This window comes from Ptychodera flava, chromosome 2 (genome assembly GCF_041260155.1).
Source record: "Ptychodera flava strain L36383 chromosome 2, AS_Pfla_20210202, whole genome shotgun sequence".
Lineage (NCBI taxonomy): Eukaryota > Metazoa > Hemichordata > Enteropneusta > Ptychoderidae > Ptychodera > Ptychodera flava.
In genome coordinates this window covers 5,757,119-5,784,269 of record NC_091929.1, presented here as the reverse complement: position 1 = coordinate 5,784,269, position 27,151 = coordinate 5,757,119, and the positions used below count along the sequence as shown (strand labels likewise).

The following is a 27,151-nucleotide window of genomic DNA, read 5'->3' as shown; positions in this document are numbered from 1 at the left end:
ATGTTCTGCGTAATGAGAGCAAATCCAGGTACCATGCACATTGAAATCTGTCTGTACATTGGACTTTCAGTAAGCGCACAGCGTAAAAGTAAGAATGTCATAGAGGAAAATTTGGTTGTATATGACTATTAAAATAGTATTGCAAGCTCTTTTCCGTGAAGGCACAAACATCAAAAACCACACCCCGTTGGCCAAAAATGTATTTATTTATGTAATTTTCGCTTTCATTGTATTTACTTTATTACGTATTTATTCCGATACTAACGTTCTTCTCAGCTGTGACATACAGTGATTAGGAAATATTCTTCTTTATCTGTCCTTGCTTGTCGTATTCGAATTAAACAGCACCTCGGGGGTGCAAGTTCTGGTAAAATCCTGTAATATTATTGAAGTCAACACTGCTTGTTTACTTCAGCGAAATTCAAGAAAAATAATTGTAACTTAGGCTTACCAATATTTATGATCTTTCATGATCTCCTCAGCGAGAGTTTATCAACAAATTATCAATGTATAACACATCTCTTTAAAAGAGTTAGTGTGGAATAAAATAGTATGACGTGTATATCACATTTACTTTTACTTTTATTATGCCGCCGAAAACCTGTATCCAAATATTTATAGCAATTATACGCAACTAATGATGAGATACACTTTTTACGATTAGATCATCGGCTTGCCTAGTCTGGTCTCCAGACCATTTATACCGGTGGCTGCGCTGCTCACGAAAAAAGGGTTAGGTATAAGCTATTGTAAGCATGGCTATCATTGGTCAATAGTACGAGCGCAGTGATTGCATTGGATTGATTTCCAACGTTGAGCTATCTTCGAATTTAGATTTCGTATGCCCATGGAATAATTTTACCTCTATAGTTTCCCGAACCAAGCATCCTATCCCGATATTGAATAAAAAAACGAAAACCATTTGTTTTTTGAGACATTGCCGTACATTCGAAAGGAGGAATAGATAGTCTGTCACTATGGTCACAAGACTACGTCTGAGATAAAGCATAGGCGATAATCGACATTTCACCACTAAATACCATCATAGAAGAACAAAGAGACTTAAACATGAAACCGTGAAAATAACTTCAACGTTCGATGTTCCGTCGTCTAATTTCCGAGCTTGCCACTATACAGATGTGCTGATCACATGATCTTGTCAGGTGGCTGTGCTCATTAATATGCAGTCAAATTTCTGACAGAAATATTAGCCCATACCTAGCCCTATTTTCGTGAGCAGCGCAGCCAGCGGTAAAATTGGGGCAGGGTACCAGACTATGGTTTGCCGTTTTCATTTTCCAGTTTGTTTGTTGTGTTCAAGTCATGTATGAAAAATCAAGTGTAAAATGACACGCCAATTAGCATATTGCCATTACCGTAGCAAAGCTCACAATTTCTGAGGAATCAAGACCCTGTTAATGGAGTCAATTTTAATTAATTTGTCAACCCAAGATTAAAATATTGGTTGGGTTCACCTTATAGCTTGTCAAGCAGTCGTAAAAGTTGCATGATAAAGAAATGTTACTTTATGCAAATGTATACTAATCACCCGATTTCCTGACTTCTCTTTTCTCCCCATTTCAAGATTTCCAAAGAATTAAATTCCACTCTGGCTGAGTAGAATTTTCTGAAATTCTCACATTAAGGTTTTTAAATGCTATATAACAGAGCGACTATTTTGTTTGGCAATTAAGTTCTTACATTTTGAATAAGAGGCATTTTAATTTTTCTAATCATGTTTTTGATAACTTTTTTGACTGTCAGTCTTTCAACCCATGGCATTTGAGAATGAGGGTAGATAATGCAAATTAAAATAGGCGTTTTTTCTACATATACTCTTGTTTCGAGTGAAATATTAATTTTCAGAAAGTGTATCAATACTGACTTAAATTAATTTTTATCATAAATACCAAATATACATTCGTTCGTCCTTCGAGTAAACTATTGCTATCATACTTAACTGTAGATTCTCTGCTTTTTGAAATTATATAGTATTAGGAGTAATGAATTCACACACTTAAATACGTGTTGATGGATGTACAGTCACATAACATGGGTTGGAGATGCGTTTAAAACAACCAACGAGGATGCAAAATGTAATTAGCCTTATATTGAAACATGTATACGTTAACTGCAACAGGCACACACATTCATACACGCATACATATGTATATATAGTACACAAACAAACAAACAAACATACATACATACATACGTTCATACTTCCATACATACATACACACACACACATGCAAACAAACATACATACATACGTACATACATTACATACATACATACATACATACATACATACATACATACATACATACATACATACATACATACATACACAAATACATAATACATACATACATACATACATACATACATACATACATACATACATACATACATACATACATACATACATACACGTAGATATGAGCATACAAATGCCTACATCATACGTAAAACATGACATACACATATTTAACAGCATCACATACATATACACAAGAAATTGCGGGAGTCAATATATGTATGCGTACACAGATGAAGGAACACAATTTGAGGATCGGTACCAATACATCATGAACAAAATTCGTAAGCTTATGCGTATTCAGCACACACATGTAGAAACGAGCCGGCTTCTAAATTCGTATGCATATAGACACGTCTTCAAGCCAAGGTAAGGTCAAATATTCGATAGCAAAATGCTGTAACAAGGATGTACTTTCAATGGCTTCTGAATGCGTACCGACCAAAACGATGCAACATTTTAATCATAGCATATGTGATATTAAATTCATTGTGATCTCTGTATTATCGTCCCAAATTCGTCTCTTTCAGCAGCAATTCAGCTGTTCAACTCCTGTATATATCTGCCATATCAACCGATTACCGCAAGGAAACGATTTACCAGAACGTCTCCATAGTATTGGGTGCCAGGAGTTCAATATACACCGTATTCAGCGTCCCAGCTCCAGCACAAAACACGTCCTGGTAAAAACGAGGAAACGGGAAACAGGATTCCAAAAATTTGCACACACAGCTTTGAGTGACCCGACAACAAGATCTGGCATACATTTACATTAATTGCAACATGTTTTCGGTACGATTTAGTTCAATGGGTCACTATAATGAGTGTATCAAAACGCTTTATTATGGGAATCAGACAGTTGGTGGTTGAATTAAATCTTACCACTATGACGTCATAAAGTCATTGAGTTCTCCCCCACTTATTTCAAAGCAATGTATCAGACTCATCTATTTATGTCTCTCGTATTTTCATGTGACATAGTTTTAGTTTCTGAACTTTTATTTATATTTGTTTCTCTCTCCTCTATTGCTCTCCTTAGCTCTCCCTGAAGCTCTGCCTGTCTGTTTCACCATTCCTTTCTCCCTCCTATCTGCCTGTGTCTGTGCCTGTGTCTGTCTTTTTCTTGCTGTCTGTCTATCTGTCTCTGTGTCTGTCTCTGTCTGTCTGTCTGTCTGTCTGTTTCTATCCGGTCGGTCAGTCTGTCGGTCGGTCTTTCTGTCTGTATATGTTTGTATCTGTCTCCGTCTGTCTCTAGATCTGTCGGTCTCCCCTTTCTGTTCGCAGTGTCTGTCTATTTGTCTGGTTGTCTGTCTGGTTGTCTGTGTCTGTTAGTCTTCTGCCTGTCTGTCTCTTCTGTCAGTTTTACAATTCTGTATAAAATACGATACAACACTGACATGCCAATTCCAGTAGGAATGTAATTAGTATAGATATTGTTGACTTTTATAACAGCTACATTTAATATGAAATCTTCGACCTTCGACAACTGTATCTTATCAGAATACAAAATTCCTCTTTCGTGTCCACGACTGAATGCACAACTCGATTGTCCTATATCTTTCTTGCATGTGTTTAGCTGGCTTCTTCTACAATGTCATTTTCCTCCCAAATTACGGGATCGCAATTTAATTGTGTGAACAAATACAGCACGAAGTCATAGAAGATCATTGATTATGGTCCAAGTTTGAATAGAAACTGTCAGTTTAAAAGATCATAAGCTTACTATTCATTTGGCTTGTAACAAGACCAAGGGAGAAAAGGGAAATGTTACTAATATGCAACAACATGACGGGTATTAAGGTCTGAAAGAGCACGGAACAGCCAAGTCAGGTGTTTGTCGTATTCTGTCGAAATGTTGATGGAGTAGGTGGATAAATATAGAACGAAAAGTGGGGAAAAGTTGGGTGGTATCAAATAACGGTAAAACGCTAAAACGTATGTGTGTCAAGTGTCACTTAAAGAACCTATTCAACTTTACATCGGATTAGTGAACTGATTAAAATTGTTCATTTATTAATTTATTTAAAATACATAAAATTGTAGCTTCTGGAAATCGATAAAGGGCAAAAAATTTCTAGTTTCAAAAATTTAGCTAGAGGAACTAAAGAGAGACGCTCACATTTGGCAAAATTTGTCACGAGTTTGACAATCTTTAAAGAGATTGGAAACAATCAGTATGTTTGAAACACTCCAGCACGATATGACTATCCATTACCGGTATCCCCGCTTATGGTGAAAGTGGTCCCAGATGTCATTTGCTTCAATCATATTTATTTAGTTTTGAAAAAAATTCACTCCATTTTCATAAACACGTTTATCGATATGTTGAAAGGCACAATCGCTGGGTAGGTTTTTCAGCTTTTGACAATTAAAAGGAATTACAGCATTGTCGATACAATCCCTGAAACATTTTCCATGCATGAAGAAACGTCGTCACGTGAAAAAAAAACATGTGGTGCTCTGAAACAGATAGCCTTTGAAATATTGAAATACTCATTATTAATTTTTTCTTATTTAACGTTTTACGAACAGCCAACCGCTCAGAAGCGCATGTCCAATTGCGGTCACAGTACAGAGATATCTGCCTTTTTAATGATTTCTTTCAAGGCACAAGCTTTAAGCTGTAGTTTTTGAAGGTAACTTTACTTGTTACCTTCGACTGTTATGAAATAATAGATATAGGCCTAATAAGAAAAGGTTCATAAAATATACAAATAAGTAATTAGATGATATAAAGATTGTGAACAGACTTTTGGTATCTTCAATGTACATAGCATGTTTCGTCAACTTTGATCTAGTCAATCCAGATACACATCCTAATTTGTGAAGTTCACTAAATATGCAATTTAGTATTAAGAGGAGGCATGAAAGGATGGCGAGTTCGAGCCCCGGCATGGCTGTGGTGTTGTGTCCTCGAGCAAGGTACTTTATTCCTCATTGTTTCTCCCCACCCAGGAGTGATGGGTACCTTGTAGGACAGTGGTTGTAATGTGTGCGTTTAGCTCTGCTGCGCTTAGTGGCTGCACATGTTAGCTGTTGTTTGCTCCCCAGGGAGTTGAGTGGTATCATATTAGGTCCAGTGACCAGGGGTAATAACATGAGGTTATCCCTCGATATCACCTCTTGGTGGGGTCGTATTGCTGCGAGTGCGGTTGTGGGCCGCATCACACGAGTCGAAGACGAGTGTGATGCTCGTGCGGTTGTGGGCTGCATCACACTCGTCTTCGACTCGTGTGATGCGGCCCACAACCGCACGAGCAGCAATACGACCCCACCAAGAGGTGATATCGAGGGATAACCTCTTTATCATATACCTATGCCCACGTTATTGAATGAATAAATCTCGTATATTAAATATGATACGTTTCACTGTGGTTTTCTTGATGGACTACATTTGTTTGCGTCATCTTGCTAAGGCGGATTGATATACTAGCGTCTGACGTAATCTATCAGCTGGCTCATTGCCAATTATTTTACGGTTGAGCAGAGAAATGCTTGAACTCTGTCATCAAACATGTAGGATATCTACCGAATCGGTACGGTACATGCAGGTGTTGTGTTTGGTATTATTTTCCAGAACGCATTTACCATGAATACACGATATTTTTCAAAGTTGTGCTTTTGAATTTGACGGTCCTCCGACATGTCCGATTTGCTTGTCGTCTGCGCGTCTGTGCTTATGCACGGACGGAACAGCTGGTCTGTCATCGATCTGTCAGTGCCCGTACAGTGTGATGCATGCTCTGCTCTTTAATTTGTTCGAATTGATAGCACTACTTGCAGCTTAATCCGATATCGACACATGTTTTATTTAGTTACCCCGCATTTCCCTATGCTTCAAAACCCTGCCACTTTTGGAGATCGGACATGATATCGTAGTCAAAATCATAGACGCTAGACGGGCACAATAGTTTGTTTTGGTTAGGGCGCCACCATGTAAGTAGTCCGGTATGCAAATCAACAGGCCGTATCAGGCTTTGTTATGTAAATCAACAGGTCGTATAACTTTTTCATATGCAAATATTCAATTGAATGAAAGAAAGACGCGCTGATCATTCCTTTCATATGCAAATCAACAAGGCGTATCACTGTATTGACATGCAAATCAACATGATAAATCATGTCACTGAACTCAGTACAGACCCAATACAGGGCATAGGTATATGATAATAATTGTAAAAGCGCCTTGATCACATGTACTTGTGGATATGTGCGCTATATAAGAACCCAATATTATTCTTATTATTCTTATTCTTATTCTTATTCTTATTCTTATTATTAAGTGATTTAAAATGCTAAACGACTTTCAAGAATGTTATACCGTCTATGATTTTGACTACGATATCATGTCCGATCTCCAAAAGTGGCAGGGTTTTGAAGCATAGGGAAATGCGGGGTAACTAAATAAAACATGTGTCGATATCGGATTAAGCTGCAAGTAGTGCTATCAATTCGAACAAATTAAAGAGCAAGCATGCATCACACTGTACGGGCACTGACAGATCGATGACAGACCAGCTGTTCCGTCCGTGCATAAGCACAGACGCGCAGACGACAAGCAAATCGGACATGTCGGAGGACCGTCAAATTCAAAAGCACAACTTTGAAAAATATCGTGTATTCATGGTAAATGCGTTCTGGAAAATAATACCAAACACAACACCTGCATGTACCGTACCGATTCGGTAGATATCCTACATGTTTGATGACAGAGTTCAAGCATTTCTCTGCTCAACCGTAAAATAATTGGCAATGAGCCAGCTGATAGATTACGTCAGACGCTAGTATATCAATCCGCCTTAGCAAGATGGCGCAAACAAATGTAGTCCATCAAGAAAAACCACAGTGAAACGTATCATATTTTAATATACGAGATTTATTCATTCAATAACGTGGGCATAGGTATATGATAAAGAGGTTATCCCTCGATATCACCTCTTGGTAGGGTCGTATTGCTGCTCGTGCGGTTGTGGGCCGCATCACACTCGTCTTCGACTGGTGTGATGCGGCCCACAACCGCACTCGCAGCAATACGACCCCACCAAGAGGTGATATCGAGGGATAACCTCATAGTATCATTAATGTGCATAGCAGGTTTCGTCAACTTTCATCGAGTCAATTCAGAGATATATTCCTAATTAAAAAGTTCATCAAATATCCGAACCAGTAATTAACATTCCTGTCACCCGTTTATATCTTTCACGGCTCATATTTCTAAGTATGAGCAACATTTGTAGCAAATCTCTTCAAGTTCAGTGCAGCCGTTTTCAATGTATATGTTTATTGTTAAATAATCAATTATGCAAATAAGCATAAAATATGCTGACCACACTAACCAAAAGCTAATAAGTTCTTGCAAACCTCAAAGAAAATCTATGCACATGCAAGACTTACTTTAGATCTGATAAACCGTTTTAGGGACAGCGTCCCCACAGACACACGGACAGACAGACATCGATGCGACATGGCTCACGTGTGTGAACACGTGAGTACAAATGCATTTTTATTGTGTACATTTGAATTCTAGTTTATTTGTCAACAATAACAATGCCGTTTACACACAAACACACACACACACACACACACATATATATATAATCTATATAAATATATCTCTATATATCTATATCTATATCTATATCTATCTATATCTATCTATATCTCTATATCTCTATATCTCTCTCTCTCTCTCTCTCTCTCTCTCTCTCTCTCTCTCTCTCTCTCTCTCTCTCTCTCTCTCTCTCTCCTCTCTCTCTCTCTCTCTCTCTCTATATATATATATATACTCAAACTAAGCAACAGCTGTATGCCAAACATGCAAAGTATTATCATTTCACACAACAGGAAATGGAAAACAAGAATACAACCGCCACCATCACCAGTAAAGAAAGCAACTGCAGACAAAAGAGCAAATGCCCATTGCCAGGAAAATGCCTCACAGAGGGCGCGGTTTACCAAGCAACGGTCACCAGAGAAGACAACAACAGACACGCAACATACATCGGCCTGACGGAGACTCCATGCAAAACAAGATATAATAACCACATGCTATCATTCCGCAACAAAAAATACAGAAACAGCACCGAACTGAGCAAGCACATTTGGTCACTGAAAGATGCAAAGACAGAATACAGGATTGACTTGAAAATAATAAAGCAATGCAATCCATACTCCAACGTCACAAAAAAATGCAATCTGTGCCTCCACGAGAAATTCATACTCCTCAGATATCCAGAAATGTGCTCCCTCAACAATAGAAACGAATTAGTATCGACCTGCAGACACAGGAGAAAATTTCTCTTGTGCAGTCACTAATTATTCATCCTTTTGCAACAAACAGGTGCCAACAAAAACAAAACAAAAGAAATCGTTTCCCGCCTAAAGTCTCAGTCGATCACAGCCACCCGATGAGTGTAGGCGGCTCTGCAGCCTATACGAAACAAATTTGTAGTGGAAATGTAATATCTTAGATTATCCTGATCAACTCAGTTGTGTGTATATATATATATATATATATATATATATATATATATATATATATATATATATATATATATATATATATATATATATATATATATCTGTGTGTGTGTGTGCAGGCCGAGTTTTCAAGCTAACTACGGTATATGTCAACATGCGTTATGGAATAGAACAAAATATGTGGTGGACATTAAAAAATAGCAAAAGAAATCATCAAAAGTTACAGCTACAGGTCGTTTAATTTGAACTACATACACAACAAAGTACTTAATTGGAACGTTACTGAAATAACGGTAAGACCAGTCAAAACAGATCACAATCTACAAAGAGTCAGATAATTGTCATGGATTTCATAATTCATAATCATGTAGGAATACACAATCGCCTGAAAACTTCAGAGTGGTTACAAGAAGACCTAGAATTTCTTTGAATACATGAATAGTTGGATTACGACAAAGCTTAATCAACCTATTTTCAGATAAGACTGTTGGATTGGATTGAAACGAAAACAACTTTGAGGGCATCTACCTTGTAGATAAGAACCAATACATCTGACAGTACAATTCCCATACTATTTTCATGTACAAAAATTATGTTGCAAGAATTCAGGTTGTGGGAAAACATGCCATCCAAAGTGATAAAATCAGATGGTTTTGATGAATGAAAACATTACATCATGTAACCTGCGTTCAGGGTACTTGAACTAGTTATCGATGGCAAACCAGAGTATTGTTCAATATGCAATACTGTAAATGGTGTTTAAGGGTTGTCTCTTAAAGTCTAATTACGTTTGTATTGGTGTACGCATTTTGGGTTAATCTCACTTAAATTTCAAACTTTCAAAATGGCATCCTGGGAACGTTGGGCATCTATAAATACGGCCAGTTGTAGCCACTGATCATTGCATTTTCCTCGTTTGAAGAAGTTCTGACAAGCAAGCTTGGTAAGTAAAATCATTCCATCCGCAAAACTTTGTTCGCTTGTATAAAATGTGATGCCTTTGTGAATGTTTCTGTTTGGTTTTTAGCTCATGTGTTCACACGTGCGCTAATGTCATAGCGATGTCTGTCTGTCTGTCTTTCTGTTTACACGATCACTCAAAAACGCCTGAATAGATTCAAGTCAGATTTGATACACAGGTACCATATGCTACTTGCAAGAATTGATCAGACTTTGGTTGGTGTTGCTTGCATATTAATGAAGTTATGCAATATCGATTTTTGCCGTACAATGGTTTCCCTATGGAGACGGTAATGACAGTGTAGACATATGTCAAGAAATACGGCACAAAATTTCATGAAACTTTTCACAGATGACAATCTCAGAACATTATGATGATACTGTGAGTGCCATGTCAATTATCTGCTCATTTGCATATTTAATGAACTTTTGTATTAGTGACAGAACTCTGAAATTCCTGCACCAAACTTGATGATACGTGCAACAAATATTGCTCTGATATATATCTAATTATACTACGAAGCATTGGGCAGTGTCAAGTTAATAAATAGCTCATTTGCATATTTTATGAAGTTTCATAATTAGTCATATAACTCCAATGTAACTGCACCAAATTTGATGAGTTCTGCTGCAGATACTGATCTGACTGATATCTAACTGTGGTGTAAAGCACTTAGTAGTGTCAAGTTAATTAAGGGTTCATTTGCATATTCAATGAACTTTGTAATTAGGAATATAAATCTGAAATCACGGCACACAAGTCAGTGAAATCTCGTACAGATATTGATCTGTTTAATATCTAATTGTACTGACAAGTATTTGGCAGTGTCAAGTTAACAGTAGCTCATTTGCATATTTTATGAAGTTTTGTAATTAGTCATATAACTCCGAAATAACTGCACCAAATGTGATAAAATCTGCTGCAGACACTGATCTGACAGATATATAATTGTAGTGTAAAGAATTTAGTCATGTGGAGTTAATTAAGGGTTCATTTGCATATTTAATGGACTTTGTAATTAGTGATATTACTCCAAAATTACAGCATTACATTTGATGAAACTTGATACCTATATTGATCTGATAAATATTTAATTGCACTGAGAAGCATTGGGTGTTTCAAGTTAATAATTAGCTCATTTACATATTAAATAAAATTTTGTAATTAGTGATTTAACTCTGAGAGTACTGTGCGAAAGTTGATGAAACCTGCTACATATAATGATATAACAGAGATCTGATTGTTCTCATTACACGCCCTACGGCTGTCGATTATATTGGTATCAATTGGGTTCATTGACAGGAATATTGAAAAATATAATACAATAAATCCTCGTCAGAGATAGTTACTCTGGCAGTAGACCGTATACACGTCTAGTCTTATCAGAAGTCTATCTTCATCTCCGCGTCGTGTGCTCAATTGAACTGCTGTCACAATATACAATGTCTGTCTTTGTTCTTGTGTTTTGGTTAGTGATTATCCTGAGGTCTGCAAATGTTGCGTAACATCTCCTTGCTCGTTGTTTTGTTACTTTAAAATGAGACAGGTCAAAGGTACAATTGGTTTACACAACTTCATAACAGTCAAAAAGTATGCAGTAATTCATGTCATACTGTATTATTTCATGCGTCCAGTAGTGTCTGATAAATGTCAATGCATGCCGAGTCATCAGCAGTCAATTTCAATGCTTGATTACTAAGTTTGTAATTTTGTCAAACTCAAAACCTGTACATGTCAATTGAATATAACACGTCATTCCTTCCATTCAGGGGTCACACATTAGCATGTCAAGTTGTTCTGTTGTATGAATGCTGAATTTTTCTAGTCTGTTTACTGGATACCCATCATTGTGTGAAGCGTACTACTGTTAATGAACCTGTTGTAAAACACGTGAGCACATTCAGTTCATATAATGGACAAAAATAAGACATCACGTCCCTTAAACTATTTGCTGCTAACATTTCCTGTCTTCGGATTTTAAAACTTGTAAAGCAATTGTTTTCCAAAAAAGGTAAACTCAGCATAGACGACACACTTAAATATTCCTATACTTAAAGTTAACTCCCTGAAACATTTTCCATGCATGAAGAAACGGCATCAAGTGAAAAAGAAACATGTTGTGCTCCGATGTATACAGATTCAAACTTTTCCTGTTATTTTTTGCAAAAGATTGTCCTGTTATTTTTTTGTAAAAGAAGAGTTTAATCTTTGTACCATATTCCCACTGTTTGTGGGACACTGTCGTTATTCCTGATGGTGTTTGTATTCGTGGCCTAATTCTTGATTATTTCTGCATATTTGGTGAGTCTTAGTCCAGGGCGGGAAAATTTCGTTTAATCTATCCGTGGACTATTGTACTTCTCTCACGACGCCATATCTTTCAGATCTTGAAGACTGAAAATGGATCTTAAATTGGTTTTGCTACTAGGATGTATGGTGTACGTGACAAACGCGGTAAGGATTGAACAACTATATTTACTACTTCATTTCTTTCGGGAACAGCATTTTTGAAACTTTGGGTTTTTTTCTTCAACACGGACAAATTTTTGAAAACGTTTAGTGCTCACGTTTACTTAGAAGGCATCGCTGGGAATTAGACATGACGTGTGGTAGTATCTATGATCACATGTGACGTCTTTGAATTTTGAATTTAGGCACGACAGGTTTACATCAAGCTTTATGAGAGTAATGCATCAAAACACTTTGTTTGAGACATATTAACAAGACCTTGACAATATGATTGAAGTCCAAATTTTGTTTCTTAACCGCATTCAGCTATCGAGCATGCCTGTGCAACACTCTTTATCATTTCTTTCTTTCTTTCTTTTCATTGTTTAGAAGTCGAAGAAAAAGGTCGTGGAGTACACGCTGGGAGGTGAGAAATTTTACTTATGCTCATAATATTATCTATGTTTATTCATTACTTTATTTCAGACTGATTAAAAATCGTCCATAAACAATGAATGATATTCATAGAGAGTCGCTAAAACATAAGAAGATAGGCAAGTTTGGAAATTCAAAACACATTATAATACTAAAATTACATAACAGTGCGACTGAAATCGCCAGGGACGTTGTAAACCAAAAAAATATATGCAAAGACACGAATAGCGCATTGAACAACTGGTTTCCACGGTGCTTAAGTCGGTCTGGAAAGCTGTATACAGCCTTTCTCGTTAAACCTGAAAACTTGTTGACACTGTTTATAACAAATGAAAATGATTTACTACCAATTCGTGACAGCCCTAACAATCTTCCGAGTGCATTACTACAATAGACATGGATGCTAAGAATGATGGAAATATTAAAAATGCACCATAACCGAATACTGTATTGTAAGCATAGCTGCAAAATGCATTTCCAATTTTTAGTTAATTTTTATCATTCACGACTACAACAGCTGAATTTTCTTAAAAGCATATTTGAGCGGCCACACAATGCCCTTCTTTGGGAAGTAATATCATCATCGTTTGTTAGGTCATATGTTAAAACATTGCGCAAGTAAGTAAATATACTGTAAATACAATGTAACCCTACACCCTGGAAAACAACACCGTGTAACAAACGAGTACTCTCCGGATCTAATCCATACATATTTCACTGTTTGTGTTGTTGCAAGAGCAGCCTGAATATGTTCAAGCAATCAAAAGTACACAAAGGATTGTTTTACATGACTCTGAGATATTTTGTTTTCCCTGCGCAGTGTATTATGATCGTTACAATTTATCAGTCTTGTTTGGCATCATTGATAGTCTATCCAATTGTGTATGTCAATATTCCAATAATTGGGAACAGAAAAACACTGTATATATTAGCGTTACTAATAATTAGACTTCTCTCGACTCTTACACCACAGCATATCAGAGATTTGTTGGACGTGTACATAAGGTCAAATTTCGCACTTCAGTTTATAGAATTCACAATATTTATTTAGACCCGATAAATCTGATTATGTTTCTGTCAATGCATATTTCGTGAAATAACACAAGTCAAATACTTCATTAACTTTTGTACATTCTCGAGATTACCAATAGATAATGCGCTCATTTAGTCACGATAATTGCGCGTTAAGTATCATTTTGAAATTCGGTCACTGCAAAACAATATACATATGTAAATGAACGTTAACTGTCCAAACTAAGCAGATAGTTAACAAAGGAAGAAACATTATTTATACAGACCCACATAGGACTGTTTTACCCGACCACATTTGATAATGAAAAGTTTGCCGAAGTCAACTTTTATTCAAGGGAATACGATGAAAATATAACTATTCGTACAGCGTAGAAATGAGACAATCGTTCCTTCAGTCAGTTCTCTGCAAAACTATAAGAGTTGGTCACATGAAAACACATAAATAAATTTCATAACAATCCGTTTCACCAATTCTGTACATGAGGCCTCGATGAAAGCTGGTTGATAAAATTGACATATAGTTTACACACCGTACATGTCGCTAGGGTCCTAAGAAATCCCATTTACTTCGCAGTGAAAGGTTCAATTCAAGTAATATTGACGAATTCTTTGGAAATTTGCAACTTACTGATGATCATAACGCACTTTTTAAATATCAATACAGCTGTACAAATAGCAAAACATATGAAAATATGTACACCATCGGCGGGTCAGTTAAGGTAGTATGCACCTTGAAAGTGAAAGACTTAAACTTTTGCTCTAACTTTCCTCAAGGGATCTTTCAATCATTCTCTTTCAAAATCAAGAATAAAAATAGGGGGGTCACCGTGCAAATTTTGGTACTAGAGAAACAAATAACCCAAGATTTACCGATATTAGAAATTCAAAATGGCCGCCATCCCTGTGTTAACTCTATGGAGAAAAATAAAAAATTTCGAATTTCGAAAAACTAAGCCGGCGAAAAGTTTTCTTTCACCAAGAGCTTTAAAATGAACCCCCACATGTGGTATATCAGAAGAGAATTGTAAAAGTTTGAGAGTCCGAATGTCTGTCCCCGAGGTGCGTTCTACCTTAAGTATACCGAATATTGATTCCTTTTATAATTGAATTCTGTAGGATCCTTTACGGAACAACTCGATGACGGCTGCAATTGCATGAAGTATGAAGTCTACTGCCAGCAGCCCAGAAAAGACCATCACTACAATATGAACGCTAGGCAATTTTGCAGATCACGTTCAATCCACCCACTCGGTCCAAAAGGTAGATTGGCTGTCCTCAACAATCCGTCCATCGACAGTAAAGTACGCAAATTCATCATAGAAAATAATTTGCATGGACCAAAATGCATTACCAAGTATGGCTTCTGGATCGGACTGTCGGACCGTGCTCACGAGGGTGAGTTTGCCTGGAGTGATGGCGGCTCCTTCTGTGACGGCGATTACAGTAACTGGGCCCCAGATGAGCCCAACAATAGCAAGAATAGGAAAGGTAGTGGCCAAGATTGTGTTCAGCTATGGTGAGTAACTTGACTTTTTATCTTTATTGGCATCGTCCGATCTGCACAAAGGGCCATAAGGCGTTATTAGTCATAGCAAGAGTATAGAAAATAATTGTATGCTTTAGGAATACCGTTGATAAAAATTCAATATTTTTGTCGTTATTTTATACTTATAAAGTACCCTACTGCACTCTAATCCCGAATCATGATCAATATTTAGACCAAATTCGCGCAGTTGTAGTAAAGACTCTGTTATTAATAAAGTTATAACTATGGATGCTATTGATAAAAAATGAAAATTCCTGTCATAATTGTACAGTTGCAAAAGTACAGACCCGCAGAAAGATCGTCAATATAGTTACAGCCGTAGTATTGCACTGTAATTTAATGTGCGATCACTGTAAAACTTCTGCAAAGTCTTTAAACAGTAAATTATAGGAAGGGGTCGACTCACAGCATCAAACCAGTGCACAGGCCTTCAAATACATGTAAGTCATGTTTTCGTTATTGCTGCTTCTTGATTTCCACAATTTCTACCAATTTGTAATAGCACGTAACAGTCGCCATTTTAATAACAGACCGTAGATCAATGTAATTCTGAAGATGAGGCTGAACTCGATTAGTGCCTATATGACAACTAATTTTCAGTCCTTTTCCCACGTAACAATTTCTTATAAATGGCCGTGTATTCTTTAACATTGTATTCAGTTCAGTTGACGTATACATGAGAATTATTATTATTATTATTATTATTATTATTATTATTATTATATTTTATCAACAATATTCCTAATCATTAATTGAAATTTTTTACGCTTTTGCAATCACTAGTGATTTCCTTTTGGCTCTGTGGTCCACACGGCTTGGTTAGGTCAGTGTAGCAGAGTTTTCCTAACCAACCCGTGCGTGAACGCTCTAGATTATGCCATACATGCAGTAATGTTGTGAAGTGTTTTTACACAACTCATTCAGACTTTGTATCCATCATAAACTTAGCAATATGTAAAATGTTACCTCCCCCCAGGCTGTAAAATGTGACCCTCCCCTATGGCAAGTTTGTAAAATGTGAGCCTCCCCAATACCTCCGGCCCACTCAATCATAATAACTGAAGGCTCCCTAATACTAACATCGTTCTCCTTGAAATGTAAAATCGAGTTTGCTCCCTTCTTTGATTGTCGGTCAAATTATTGGTAGAGTCAAACACGTATGATACATTCCTTGGGGTTACTTGAAGGTATACGTTGACTCAAGTTTGATCATTTGTAACCACAGGAGCCTGAGAGATTAGAGTTTGGGTGAATCACTAGAGATGTAGTTGATAGAGTCTGTTGGAGAACACTGTAAGTTCACTAGCAAATGTCTGGGCGCAATGTTATTCACTCGCACCCCGAATTGCAGAGATAGAGTCAAGCCTTCTGCTTTTAGAAATTTCTTCCCACAAGAATTGTCGAACGAAAGAAGTGGGGATGTTTCCACCCTTCACTCTGTACACATCAATAGTAATTTCTTAACGTTTTATCGGGATCTACTCTAAAAGGACGATAATAGTCTATTCATAGAAGAAACGGTTTCCAAAATTTTTATCCCGATTTTAAGTTTCGTTTACTTGTTACTTAAATCAAGTGTTTACAGTATAATTGCATTAAGTCAGTATTACATCTAAATCCATATGCATCTTCCCAAGCATAATACACTTATGTGACAGAGCCAATAAAAGTTGCATTTCAAATTATCAGGGGATCGTGATGATAATATGTAACAACAGAAGTCATTATAAGCAATACCTCTACATTAACTTACAGGTTCCGATATGATTACGAGGGACTATGGGACGACGAATACTGTGATGTCAGACCAAAGGGCTTCATCTGTGAAGTTCCGGGTGAGTGATACATAAAAACTAGACTGAAAGATCCGTCGCTCGAGGGTATGGCACCCCTACGCTGCTGCGGAGATCGTAGAGAGCGCCCTCGAGCGACGGATCTTTCAGTCTACATGACAGCATGCGACATGCCATCTGAAGTGTTACTTTTGCCGTACTGTTTCCCAATGGCTATTGATTGTTCACCAGACAAGACGTCTCCAACTCCTTTCAGTACACAGGAGTTATTCAATAATTGAAGGTTATTATCCAATATCGCCTGGTCCTGTGAAATATCATTCGTGTCATCATCACCACTTAGTTTATCGGTCGTCGCGTCGTAAGAGTATGATACCAGAGATCAAACAGAGAAGTGACTTGTGGATAACAAATAAGAATCTTTATTTCTTTGACAAAGATGCTTACAGAAAAGCCCGCTGTTGATAAAAGGGCTGATATACCAAAACTACTATCTAACTTTATATTCTATTAAATTAATTATAATTGCATATTCGATTTAACTTATTATGATTACAATAACCCAAGGTAAAACTTACGGCTGACTCGCAGCGTGTTTGCAAGGTTATATCTGATTGGTCGATTGTCACTATTCACAGCAACTTAGGGAGTTTATTTGTATTGTTTTAATTATATTGGTAAGATTCAGCCAACCAATAGGATAACAGCTTCGAAATCGCTGCAAGTCGCCCCAGGTAAAACTTAATCATATTCCAGTTTGTTTATGCTGACATCAGTGGCGACAATTAGGCGTATTGTCGTAGATTAGCTGATACTTATGAGCTAATTTACCATCGACTTTGTGGATGTTCCGACAATTAAGCGTATTGTCTTGATTGAATGTATGGAACTTTTCACCAGTTTTACAGTAAGTTTTCTGTAAAGCGAATTACCTCATTAACATTATTCGCGCTTCTTTATAACTAGACGACCCGGCACAAATGACACGAAAGCTGATTCGCGCAAGGTTTAGGCAACATCGGGTTAAGGCCGATTTTTCGTATAGCAATGCCCAAAAATGTGCAAATAATAAGAAAAATCTTACATTGCATGGATTAACTTCCAATCATCCACGCTCATAAATATGTAGATATTTATGTAAACAGGCTTCATTCATAAACTATTAGACGTCTTCCAATGGAAATCAATTCAACTCGTGACAATTTTTCTACATCTCGATTAACACAATAAGAAAAGATAATGGGACTTAGAAACGTCGTATCGGAAGACATCTCATTGCTCAATGCATTATTACAGTCTTTACTGATCCAAACTTGCTTTTGATTAAAACTCTCCCGATTTCGATTGCACTCGATCGTCATACGGAGCTTAGAGAGGCGGTCATTCTGTTTGTTCCGTTTTCTTGTTCATGTTACAAAGTATTTAGATAAGGGAGTTCAATACAATGTACATATTTTGACAGATTTCATTTCATCAATGACTAAGCTTATGTACATACCGGTATATACACATACGATATCACAAAGGGCCACTTGAAGGCAGTCAAACAACGCATTGCTTCATACCTCTTATTGATGCAATTTTAATTACAGATCCCCGTTGTCACACAGCTTAAGATTTGGGGATATTTGAACTTCATCCAGGCCGAAGACGAATGTTCTGCGAGACGGCACATTTCAATCACTTAACAACATTCCAAATATTCCTGACTTACTCAGTATTTCCTGTATGCTGATTATGAATGAACGTAGTTGAATAAAATGAGAGTGTTACATTCTCCAATCACGACAATAAATCGTTATCTGTTCTTTTCATGTCAATCTTTTCCTATATACTTTTCTGTGGCTAAGATACAGAGGTGGCGAATAATTTATTTTATTTTTTGCAGAGACAAGTAAAATCTTTTCTCAATTACATTGTTACTGACGACTTTACAAGCTGTTCACAATAATAGAGGCGTTTCACATGATATATTGATAACATTCACAGATCAAATTCATCTGAACATTTCCACATACTAAGACAAGGAAGCAAACAACTCAAAAAATGTGCACACCATACTAAGACAAGGAAGCAAACAACTCAAAAAATGTGCACAGCAAATATTTGAAACGCAGAAGTATACATTTGCCGCAGTTTTAAAAAAATTAAAAATCCAAATTAAGTAAAAGTAAAGCTATCACTCCGAGAAAAAATTTAATTATTTTTTCTGGCCTTAGTATGTGCTAACAAACAAACAAACAGATAAACAAACGAACAAACAGTCAAACAAATAATCAAACAAACAAACATTCTTCATTTGTAGAATTAATCTATGGAATACACTTCTCAATCAATTCATGAAGAAGTTTCCTGGCACCCGACACGAATTTATAAAGTTGTTGTACCGTTAGGAGGCGCATTCAATTGCTTTGTGCGAGAACATGTAGAGTGATTTTCACCGATGAAATATTTGAGCGGGATGTTAGCCGAGGATGTTAGCCGCCTTTCATGAAGTGAAATTTCATATAATACGATGATGAAATTGGCTAAATCATATTACGAATCTGAATCCATTTTCGATAAAAGCATTACATCGGCAAATACAATTAACAGCCCTGTATTTTCCTTTGTGCGCAATACTTTCGTCAAGTAACGTTTTACTCTTGTGTTTAAACACTGAAATTCGTACATTGACTGGTCAACTTGAATATTTTGGAAAAATTTACAATACGTACAAACATATTCCGTGTGAGGGACTTCTAGATCTGTCCACCAATATTCATCTTTAAAGTAGAACAGATGTCCGGACTCTTAAACTTTTACAATTCTTTTCTGATATGCCACTTATGGGAGTTCATTTTAAAGCTCTTGGTGTAAAAAACTTTTCACAGGCTTTGTAATTCGAAAATCGAAAATTTTAAATTTCTCCATAAAGTTAACACAGGGATGGCGACCATTTTGAATTTCATATATCGGTAAATCTTGAGTAGTTTGTTTTTCTAGTACCAAAATTCGCACGGTGACCCAAGTTTTTTTTTTCTTAATTTTGAAAGAGTAATGTTTGAAAAATGTCCTTTACAATGACTTGCTATATTTTGTAAAATAAAATTTTATATTTTCGTGCTGATGAAGAACAATTACTTACTTTGGCATTTCTGTCTGGTGCTAACTAACAAGCAATCATGGTGGTTACGGAAAACATGATAGATCAAAATAAATGTCAGATATCACATGACAATGTTGTGAATCTGAGACTATTGTGACATTATCTTTCCAAAGCCAGGTTGACAATTTCAGCCTGGACTTTTTCCGCAATCACCGTATTGAGTCGGTAGCTCTACAGGTTGATTCAACTTTTTTGTTCACTTTTTTCAGTCGCTGTTCACAGAGTCACGTGTCGGACTGTCCTCATTTTAAGCCAGGACTTTCTTTGTTCATTGGAGTCACTGGCACTCTTACTGTCAGTGCTCGCTGCTATTCATGCAGAATCACTGCGCATGACCTAAAGTGAGACGTTCACTTCAGTTTAGCTGCGCATCTTTCCTGACTTTGCTTTTGCGATGCCACAATATAAAATAAAAGCATTTCTCAAGAAAGAAATGAACTGGGACCACTGTTGTTTCAAGGAAAAAAAAACATTCTCGTTCAAAAACAGAAAAGAATGGCGTAGTTGCCAGAATAAGCCAAGTTTGAAAACTATTGCTTTTAAAGGAGAGCACTGAAGGAGTAAAAAATGCCCCTCATTTTTCAAGCTTCCTCCGCCGGGGATAAGTTAAATGATCCACTCCTCAGCAGCGCAGAGAGACAGCCTTTAGGCCGCTGCATGTCCATTTTAATAGCGTTATTATTACATGTATGTGTATCGTTTACACCTATAAAATGCACCAGTGCGGACGCGCTCAGTCATCTACACCACTGCACTGTAGGCCCCTGCTCATGCTCTGCCAAATTTCTACTTTTTTCCGGGAGCGCAGCCAGCGGCCAACCTCATAATTGGAGGCAACAAACAACGAACATCGTTGGAGCAATATGGCGTCAAGAAGAAGTTGGAGTCTGTCATATCCAGAGTTTTCACTCGGATTTGGCGACATGGGACACCATTCTGGAGGTAATATTTACAGAACAAATGAATAGAGGTGGTTTCTACAAGACAGAGACCTAGAAACAAAACGTTGTCATGACTATATACCGCGATTGCATAATTTACGTTTCCGTCGTGAGGTCATATTGATAATCGAGCCTACATCATATACTGAGTATTTGCAACTTACGATCAAACGAAATATCGTAATCACGTGCATTTGATTGGAGTCATCCAGGTAATCTTTAGTGAAGACAAGGCCAAACAGTTATGCCTGCCGAATGAAACATTTTCATGCAGGTTTACCGTGATGTAAATGTCCCTGGACACAGTTATTGCAAGAGTTCCTTTAGGCCCCTCCCCTGGAGATCACTTTGATTGTGGACTTTCCTCAGAAGAAGCACATCAAATATAACTTTTGGAGGGGTTTAGGGTTAGGGTACTTAAAAGTGTTGTATTTCCTACCTAAGATAAAGCAATTTTGGGATGGGGGCCTGAAGGAAATCTTTCCACATTTACTGACACATTAGAAAATATTACAAAGAATACTAGGAACAAAACAACTACGAAAATCCACAATGGCTAACAAGTGATCTTCTCCAAGACTATCCAAATATTATTATTATCACTATCAAAAGAGGCCATTAGCTGAGCTTTTGGTGATTTTGACACAAATTTTATTTTGCTTGTCAACTACAGATTCTTTTTGTACATCCAAAAGCATGTTGAGATACACAGTGTTGAGCTTTTCAACTCAGCCTGTACAAGTGTAAACTGCATTGTTATTGTTGATATGTAAATTCTAATCCTGACCCAACTACAATGCAAATGTCAACAACAACAGTGCACTTTAAAGGAAGATATGCAGTGTTGACAATTTGAATGGAGCATAGACAGCCCCATCTACTACCTATCAATATAGTACAGACAGCCCCATCTACTATCTGTGAATGGAGCATAGATAGCCCCATCTACTACCTATCAATATAGTACAGACACCCCATCTACTATCTGTGAATGGAGCATAGACAGCCCCATCTACTATCTATGAATAGAGCATAGACAGCCCCATCTACTATCTGTGGATAGAGCATAGACAGCCATATCTACTATCTATGAATAGAGCATAGACAGCCCCATCTACTATCCATAAATTGAGCATAGACTGAGCCCCATCTACTATCTGTGAATAGAGCATAGACAGCACCATCTACTATCTATGAATAGAGCATAGACAGCCCAGTCTATTATCTGTGAATAGAGTTTAGACAGCCCCATCTACTCTATGAATATAGCTATAGACAGCCCCATCTACTCTCTATGAATATAGCTATAGACAGCCCCATCTACTATCTACCGGTATGAATAGACAGCCCCATCTACTATCTTTGAATGGAGCATAGACAGCCCCATCTACTATCTAGGAATAGAGCATAGACAGTCCCATCTACTATCTAGGAATAGAGCATAGACAGCCCCATCTACTATCTAGGAATAGAGCATAGACAGCCCCATCTACTATCTAGGAATAGAGCATAGACAGCCCCATCTACTATCTAGGAATAGAGCATAGACAGCCCCATCTACTATCTAGGAATAGAGTATAGACAGCCCCATTTACTATCTAGGAATAGAGCATAGACAGCCCCATCTACTATCGATGAATAGAGTTAGTACTTTGGGGAGAAGGACAAGAACTTCCTATTGATGTACAAAACAAAATAAGTAAATCATGAAAAGCTACTGGCTACTTTTTTTAACCAGATTTATAAGTGGACGTCAAATATTTCTTTAGGAGGAGTAAAGTCCTTGTTCATGATCCTTGGTAAACATACATGTGCATGTTTGATGATTTGTGATAACAGTGAAATTAAAACAGGTAACATAAAAGAGTTACATACAATGCTGTACTTTGGTTGTTGTACTAGGTTAAACACTTCCCACTCCTCCCAAAACAACAAACATTGCCATTTATAGCTCATATTTGGTTTTATATATAAATACCAAAAAGAGCTTATGAGTCTAAGTGGCGTCTGTATATTTGTGGGTATGTACGGATGTATGTTTATTTGTATACCACTAGTTGAAGAATTCAAAGTACCGGTAGATAGATTATTTCATCACAGTTGCTTGCGAGATATTGAATCACTTAGAAACCATTTGCACAAATGTTTTTAGAGGAATTACCGTTTGTGAAACTCTAGTAATTGTTGATCAGGAAGTCAATGAGTGAGAACCGAAGAAAAAAAGTGGTTTGGCAAATTGTTATAGTAGCACCGGTATTGTAGAATGTTGTAATTTGATTTTAAATTTCAGGTTTCGTGTACTTTGTTCGGTACATGTAGTCTTCAATAAATTGTCTTCATGATCTTATTTCATTTACCGATATATCACACCAGCAATTTTCCTAGGCCATACCTCAGCTGACATTGGTTTTATTGCCAGGCTCAAAAGTTTTCACCTACATGCATATGGTGCATGTCAGGTTTTTTATTAACATGTACCTATTTTCTTTTGTTTCCTGCACAGTGACCAGATCATAATCCATCATTGATATTTCTGGACTCATTATTGTCCCCATGATTATGCTTAAATTACCTTTTGCACTATTGGATCATATCGCAAAATCATCTTTTGAGAATAGTTTAGCTTCAGGGACATGCAGTGTAGAAAACATTATTGCTGATCCAGCTTATGTGTTAGGCACAAAGTAGTTTATGATGGTTCAGTGTCTGACCAAGCATAAATGTGGAATTCCAACAAACCTCGGCAAAAACAAATCTGTGTGCAGAAATACAAAGCCATGTGTATTCCTGTTCGCACATTTATCCACATGTAAATGTACATGTATACTATACCTGTACATGTATCTGTGTGCTAAAATCTTCCATAGAGTCATCAGCATGAGTTTTTCATAAAACACTGGTGGATGCGGCACTTTATTCTGGAGCATAACTTTTGCCACCTCTGTCAGTCCTAGGCTGTATATGTTACTCTATGTGCAGATGATTTGCTTAAAGCAGGGCTGTCAATGTTTTTCAGAATAGAAGGGTACAAGTGAAAGAACAGGAGGGTACAGCCTTGTGTGGAGCGAAGCGGAGCAAGGCGTGCGCGCAAGCGCACGCGGGGGGAGGCCAGGAGGGGGGGTGTCCCCCCTCCTGAAGCTGAAGCTTTTCTAATTATTCATCTTCATTGGTGGCCTGTGGTGGCACTTTTGAGGGCAATTTACTGTCAATTATTATAACTGAAGTATAAAAAGTAACATGAAATTGAATCTTGTGAAATAATTAAATTATGGAAGACAAACAGAAGTATTACAGAGTTTATATGTTTATATGTTTATATGTTTATTGATACACCAGGTTGTTATTATTATTATTTGCCTACAAATTGTGTTGAATTACAACCTAATCTAACCTAAGATCATAATCTGAACCATAATCAGAATCACTGGAGTACTCATCTAAGCCCAAGGCTTGTATCGGTATAGCAGTACCAGCTGACAGTACCTCAATATTGTGTGATTCTCAGGCTGATGAAACAGTAGCTTCAGCAGAAACCACATCTGCAAAAACTATTTCTTCAGATCACGGTCCCTCCACAAAAGACCGTGTTCAGATGTAGCTTTAGAAACTACACCTGCAGAAACTATTTATTAAGAAACAACATCTGCAGAAAGTAATTCGATAATTGTAATACGTTCCCATTCAAAAACAGCTAATCGTATTAGAATCTAAAAAAATCTTGTCCCCACTGTAAAACTGATGTCATAACGTCACGACAAAAAATTCCGATCTGCGTCTGGTTGATACTGCTGTAATTTTATTTTGTCTGTTTCAAGACCTCTCCTCAGAGTTACCGGCTATGAATTTCCAGTGTGAAAATTTACAAATGTAATGGGGTAAATACGAGACCATTACCAGAGACAATTTGAGTAGACGCTACGTCATACAAACAATTACAATACTCAAGTTTACATCCACCATGGAGGTAGTGCATCCACTAATGAAATTGCGTGCCTTCGTTGTCCGTCGGCCTCTCAGTTGACAAGATTGAGAGTATGTTGATTTTTTTACGTAGTAAATCCTTGCGCGTGAAAGTTAACGATCAAATATTTTCTCCTGATGACTATCATAGTATCTATTCTGATATCCCTCACAATAGTCAGAGTTTTGTCGAAACCCACGCCTGCCAAGTGGGTAGGCTCACTACATGCATGTTATATCCATATCCAAAACATGGTTTACCGCCGCGCCGCACGTACGTGCAAGATACCACGAAAGTATATAGTCAAGCCTAGCTAAATTTTGTGATTGCCCTAAACATTAAAAAATGTTGGTCTTGGTAAATGATTTTGAAGGATCGGAATACCGATATTTGCTTTTGAGGAAAGATTTCGGATGTCGGAAAATATTTATCAAACTTCAATACTCGGGCCTTCGAAACAATCACAGTACACAGCATGTACTACCGTATGAATACATTTCATAGAACGGCGGCTTGGTGCAAACAAATTCAGTGGTAGTCAAAACTCCCTAAAAATTATGGCAATCCCCACAAAGTTTGTTTTGCGTTGAGTAAACGATTCTTACTCATTGTAAAGAGCGTTCACGATCTGCAAACGGGAAAACAAATCAAAAATTCCAGTCGCTAAATACACGTAATGCTATGGCATTTTGCTCAGACGCGGCGTGAAATCTACATTGCATGCTATGCCATTGATGGATTGAACCCCCGATCACTGAAATTCCTCAGGAAAATAAAATGATTTACCAATATTGACATTACTTTTATATCCAGAGCTAGTGTGAGCCTCTCGGGGGTCTTTTTTGGACCCATAAATCCAACGAGGCTGTCGACTTTCGTAGCCATATCGATCGTGTACGTCCGAAAACCAATCAGAACACGTAAAGCTTTTTGACAGTACCGATTAAAACCAATCAGAAATCGGCTACCAACGAGCCTTAGGGGCTGCGCCTCTGTAGCACAGCGCAGCCAACGGTAGAATTTGGACAGGAAAGAATTCATAACGTGTGTAAAGATCATTATTGCAGGCCTTGAATAGGGAAAACAGGCGGCGGCAAGACCTGTGTCAGACGGCGATTTGCCGCCGGTGACCGGCTATAATTGACAGCCCTGTTAAAGTTTGTTGAAATGTATATATATTTTCGTTCATCATCCTATACCAGAGTTTTCTGATAATGGGCCCAGGGTGTTTATTCACAATATGGGTAAATTGTCAGTGGTGTACCTGAAGCTCAATAAATGCCCAGAGCATTAACTCACTAAAGCTTATTTTTGAGTTGAAGCTCATAGAAACAGTGACAAATAAAGATTAACTTTTGTGTGCCAGAGTAAATTTTTGTTGCCTTAATAAAATATAGCAAAGTCAATTTTTTTTAGAGTTTTGACAACATTTTGATTAACTTTACCCAATGAAATTTGATATCCTTTTGGTCCAAAATTATCAAAAAATTACAGAAATATTCATAAAAAATTGGTTAAGATGTTGCACTAACATTTTGGTGGGAAAAAATTACAACACTCAAAGGGTTAAGATGTTGCAGAATACCTTTTCTTGATAGTTCTTTTTCTTTTCCGATCTTTTCCTCAGCAAAGCCTGGCAAATCTACCTGTGCCTCAGAAGGACACAATGTTACACTTTCTCTGCACAATCGGTGAAAGACGTAGAAACCACACAGACTAGACACCTCCTTACTCACACATGCACCCATGGAAGTGCAGTACAACTGAACCCATTATACAATACAAAAACATCTAGTCATAAAATGCTACAATGGCTCAATGTCTATCTCAGGAACATTCCATTTGTAGTTATATTTAGTACAGTAGGGGTGTCCGATGTAAATGCTGCTGTAAAGAAGCCAGAAGCCTCAATATTGTTGTTATAATTGCCACACAACAGTAATTTTATTAGAGCTAATTGGTAATTTTAAGTGTAAGAGGGAGGCAAATTTAAATGTCACTGGTAAAGATGGAGCAAAACTAAAATCCAAAATAAGCGATCACCCCTAAATAATCACACATGGCCGTTTATATGGATGGGCCTATC

At 37.2% G+C, this 27,151-nt stretch overlaps 2 protein-coding genes across 4 annotated transcripts in view; both read left to right on the top strand.

Moving 5' to 3' along the window:
- Window positions 1-9,684: 9,684 nt before the first annotated feature.
- LOC139146902 (echinoidin-like) lies at window positions 9,685-18,810 on the top strand. The gene is made up of 6 exons (XM_070717789.1): window positions 9,685-9,743; window positions 12,146-12,215; window positions 12,600-12,636; window positions 14,793-15,192; window positions 16,978-17,057; window positions 18,608-18,810. The coding sequence occupies exons 2-6, from the start codon at window positions 12,162-12,164 to the stop codon at window positions 18,628-18,630; spliced, it is 594 nt and encodes a 197-aa protein (XP_070573890.1). The 5' UTR covers window positions 9,685-9,743; window positions 12,146-12,161; the 3' UTR covers window positions 18,631-18,810.
- Window positions 18,811-20,298: 1,488 nt separating this feature from the next.
- LOC139152034 (uncharacterized) overlaps window positions 20,299-27,151 on the top strand; it is a 57,245-nt gene continuing 50,392 nt past the window's right edge. For all 3 annotated transcript variants that reach the window (XM_070725130.1, XM_070725123.1, XM_070725136.1), the window contains exons 1-2: window positions 20,299-20,340; window positions 20,972-21,105. In XM_070725130.1, the coding sequence (XP_070581231.1) occupies window positions 21,027-21,105 (79 nt within the window). In that variant the 5' untranslated portion in view covers window positions 20,299-20,340; window positions 20,972-21,026. The remainder of the gene's footprint in view (window positions 20,341-20,971; window positions 21,106-27,151) is intronic.

What these genes read in the sequence shown, in the direction of transcription:
- LOC139146902 (XM_070717789.1), top strand. Translation starts at nt 12,162, where the DNA reads ATGGATCTTAAATTGGTTTTGCTACTAGGATGTATGGTGTACGTGACA. An exon ending in CGTGGAGTACACGCTGGGAG is followed by an intron (nt 12,637 to 14,792) that starts GTGAGAAATTTT and finishes TGAATTCTGTAG; the next exon opens with GATCCTTTACGGAACAACTC. An exon ending in CAAGATTGTGTTCAGCTATG is followed by an intron (nt 15,193 to 16,977) that starts GTGAGTAACTTG and finishes ATTAACTTACAG; the next exon opens with GTTCCGATATGATTACGAGG.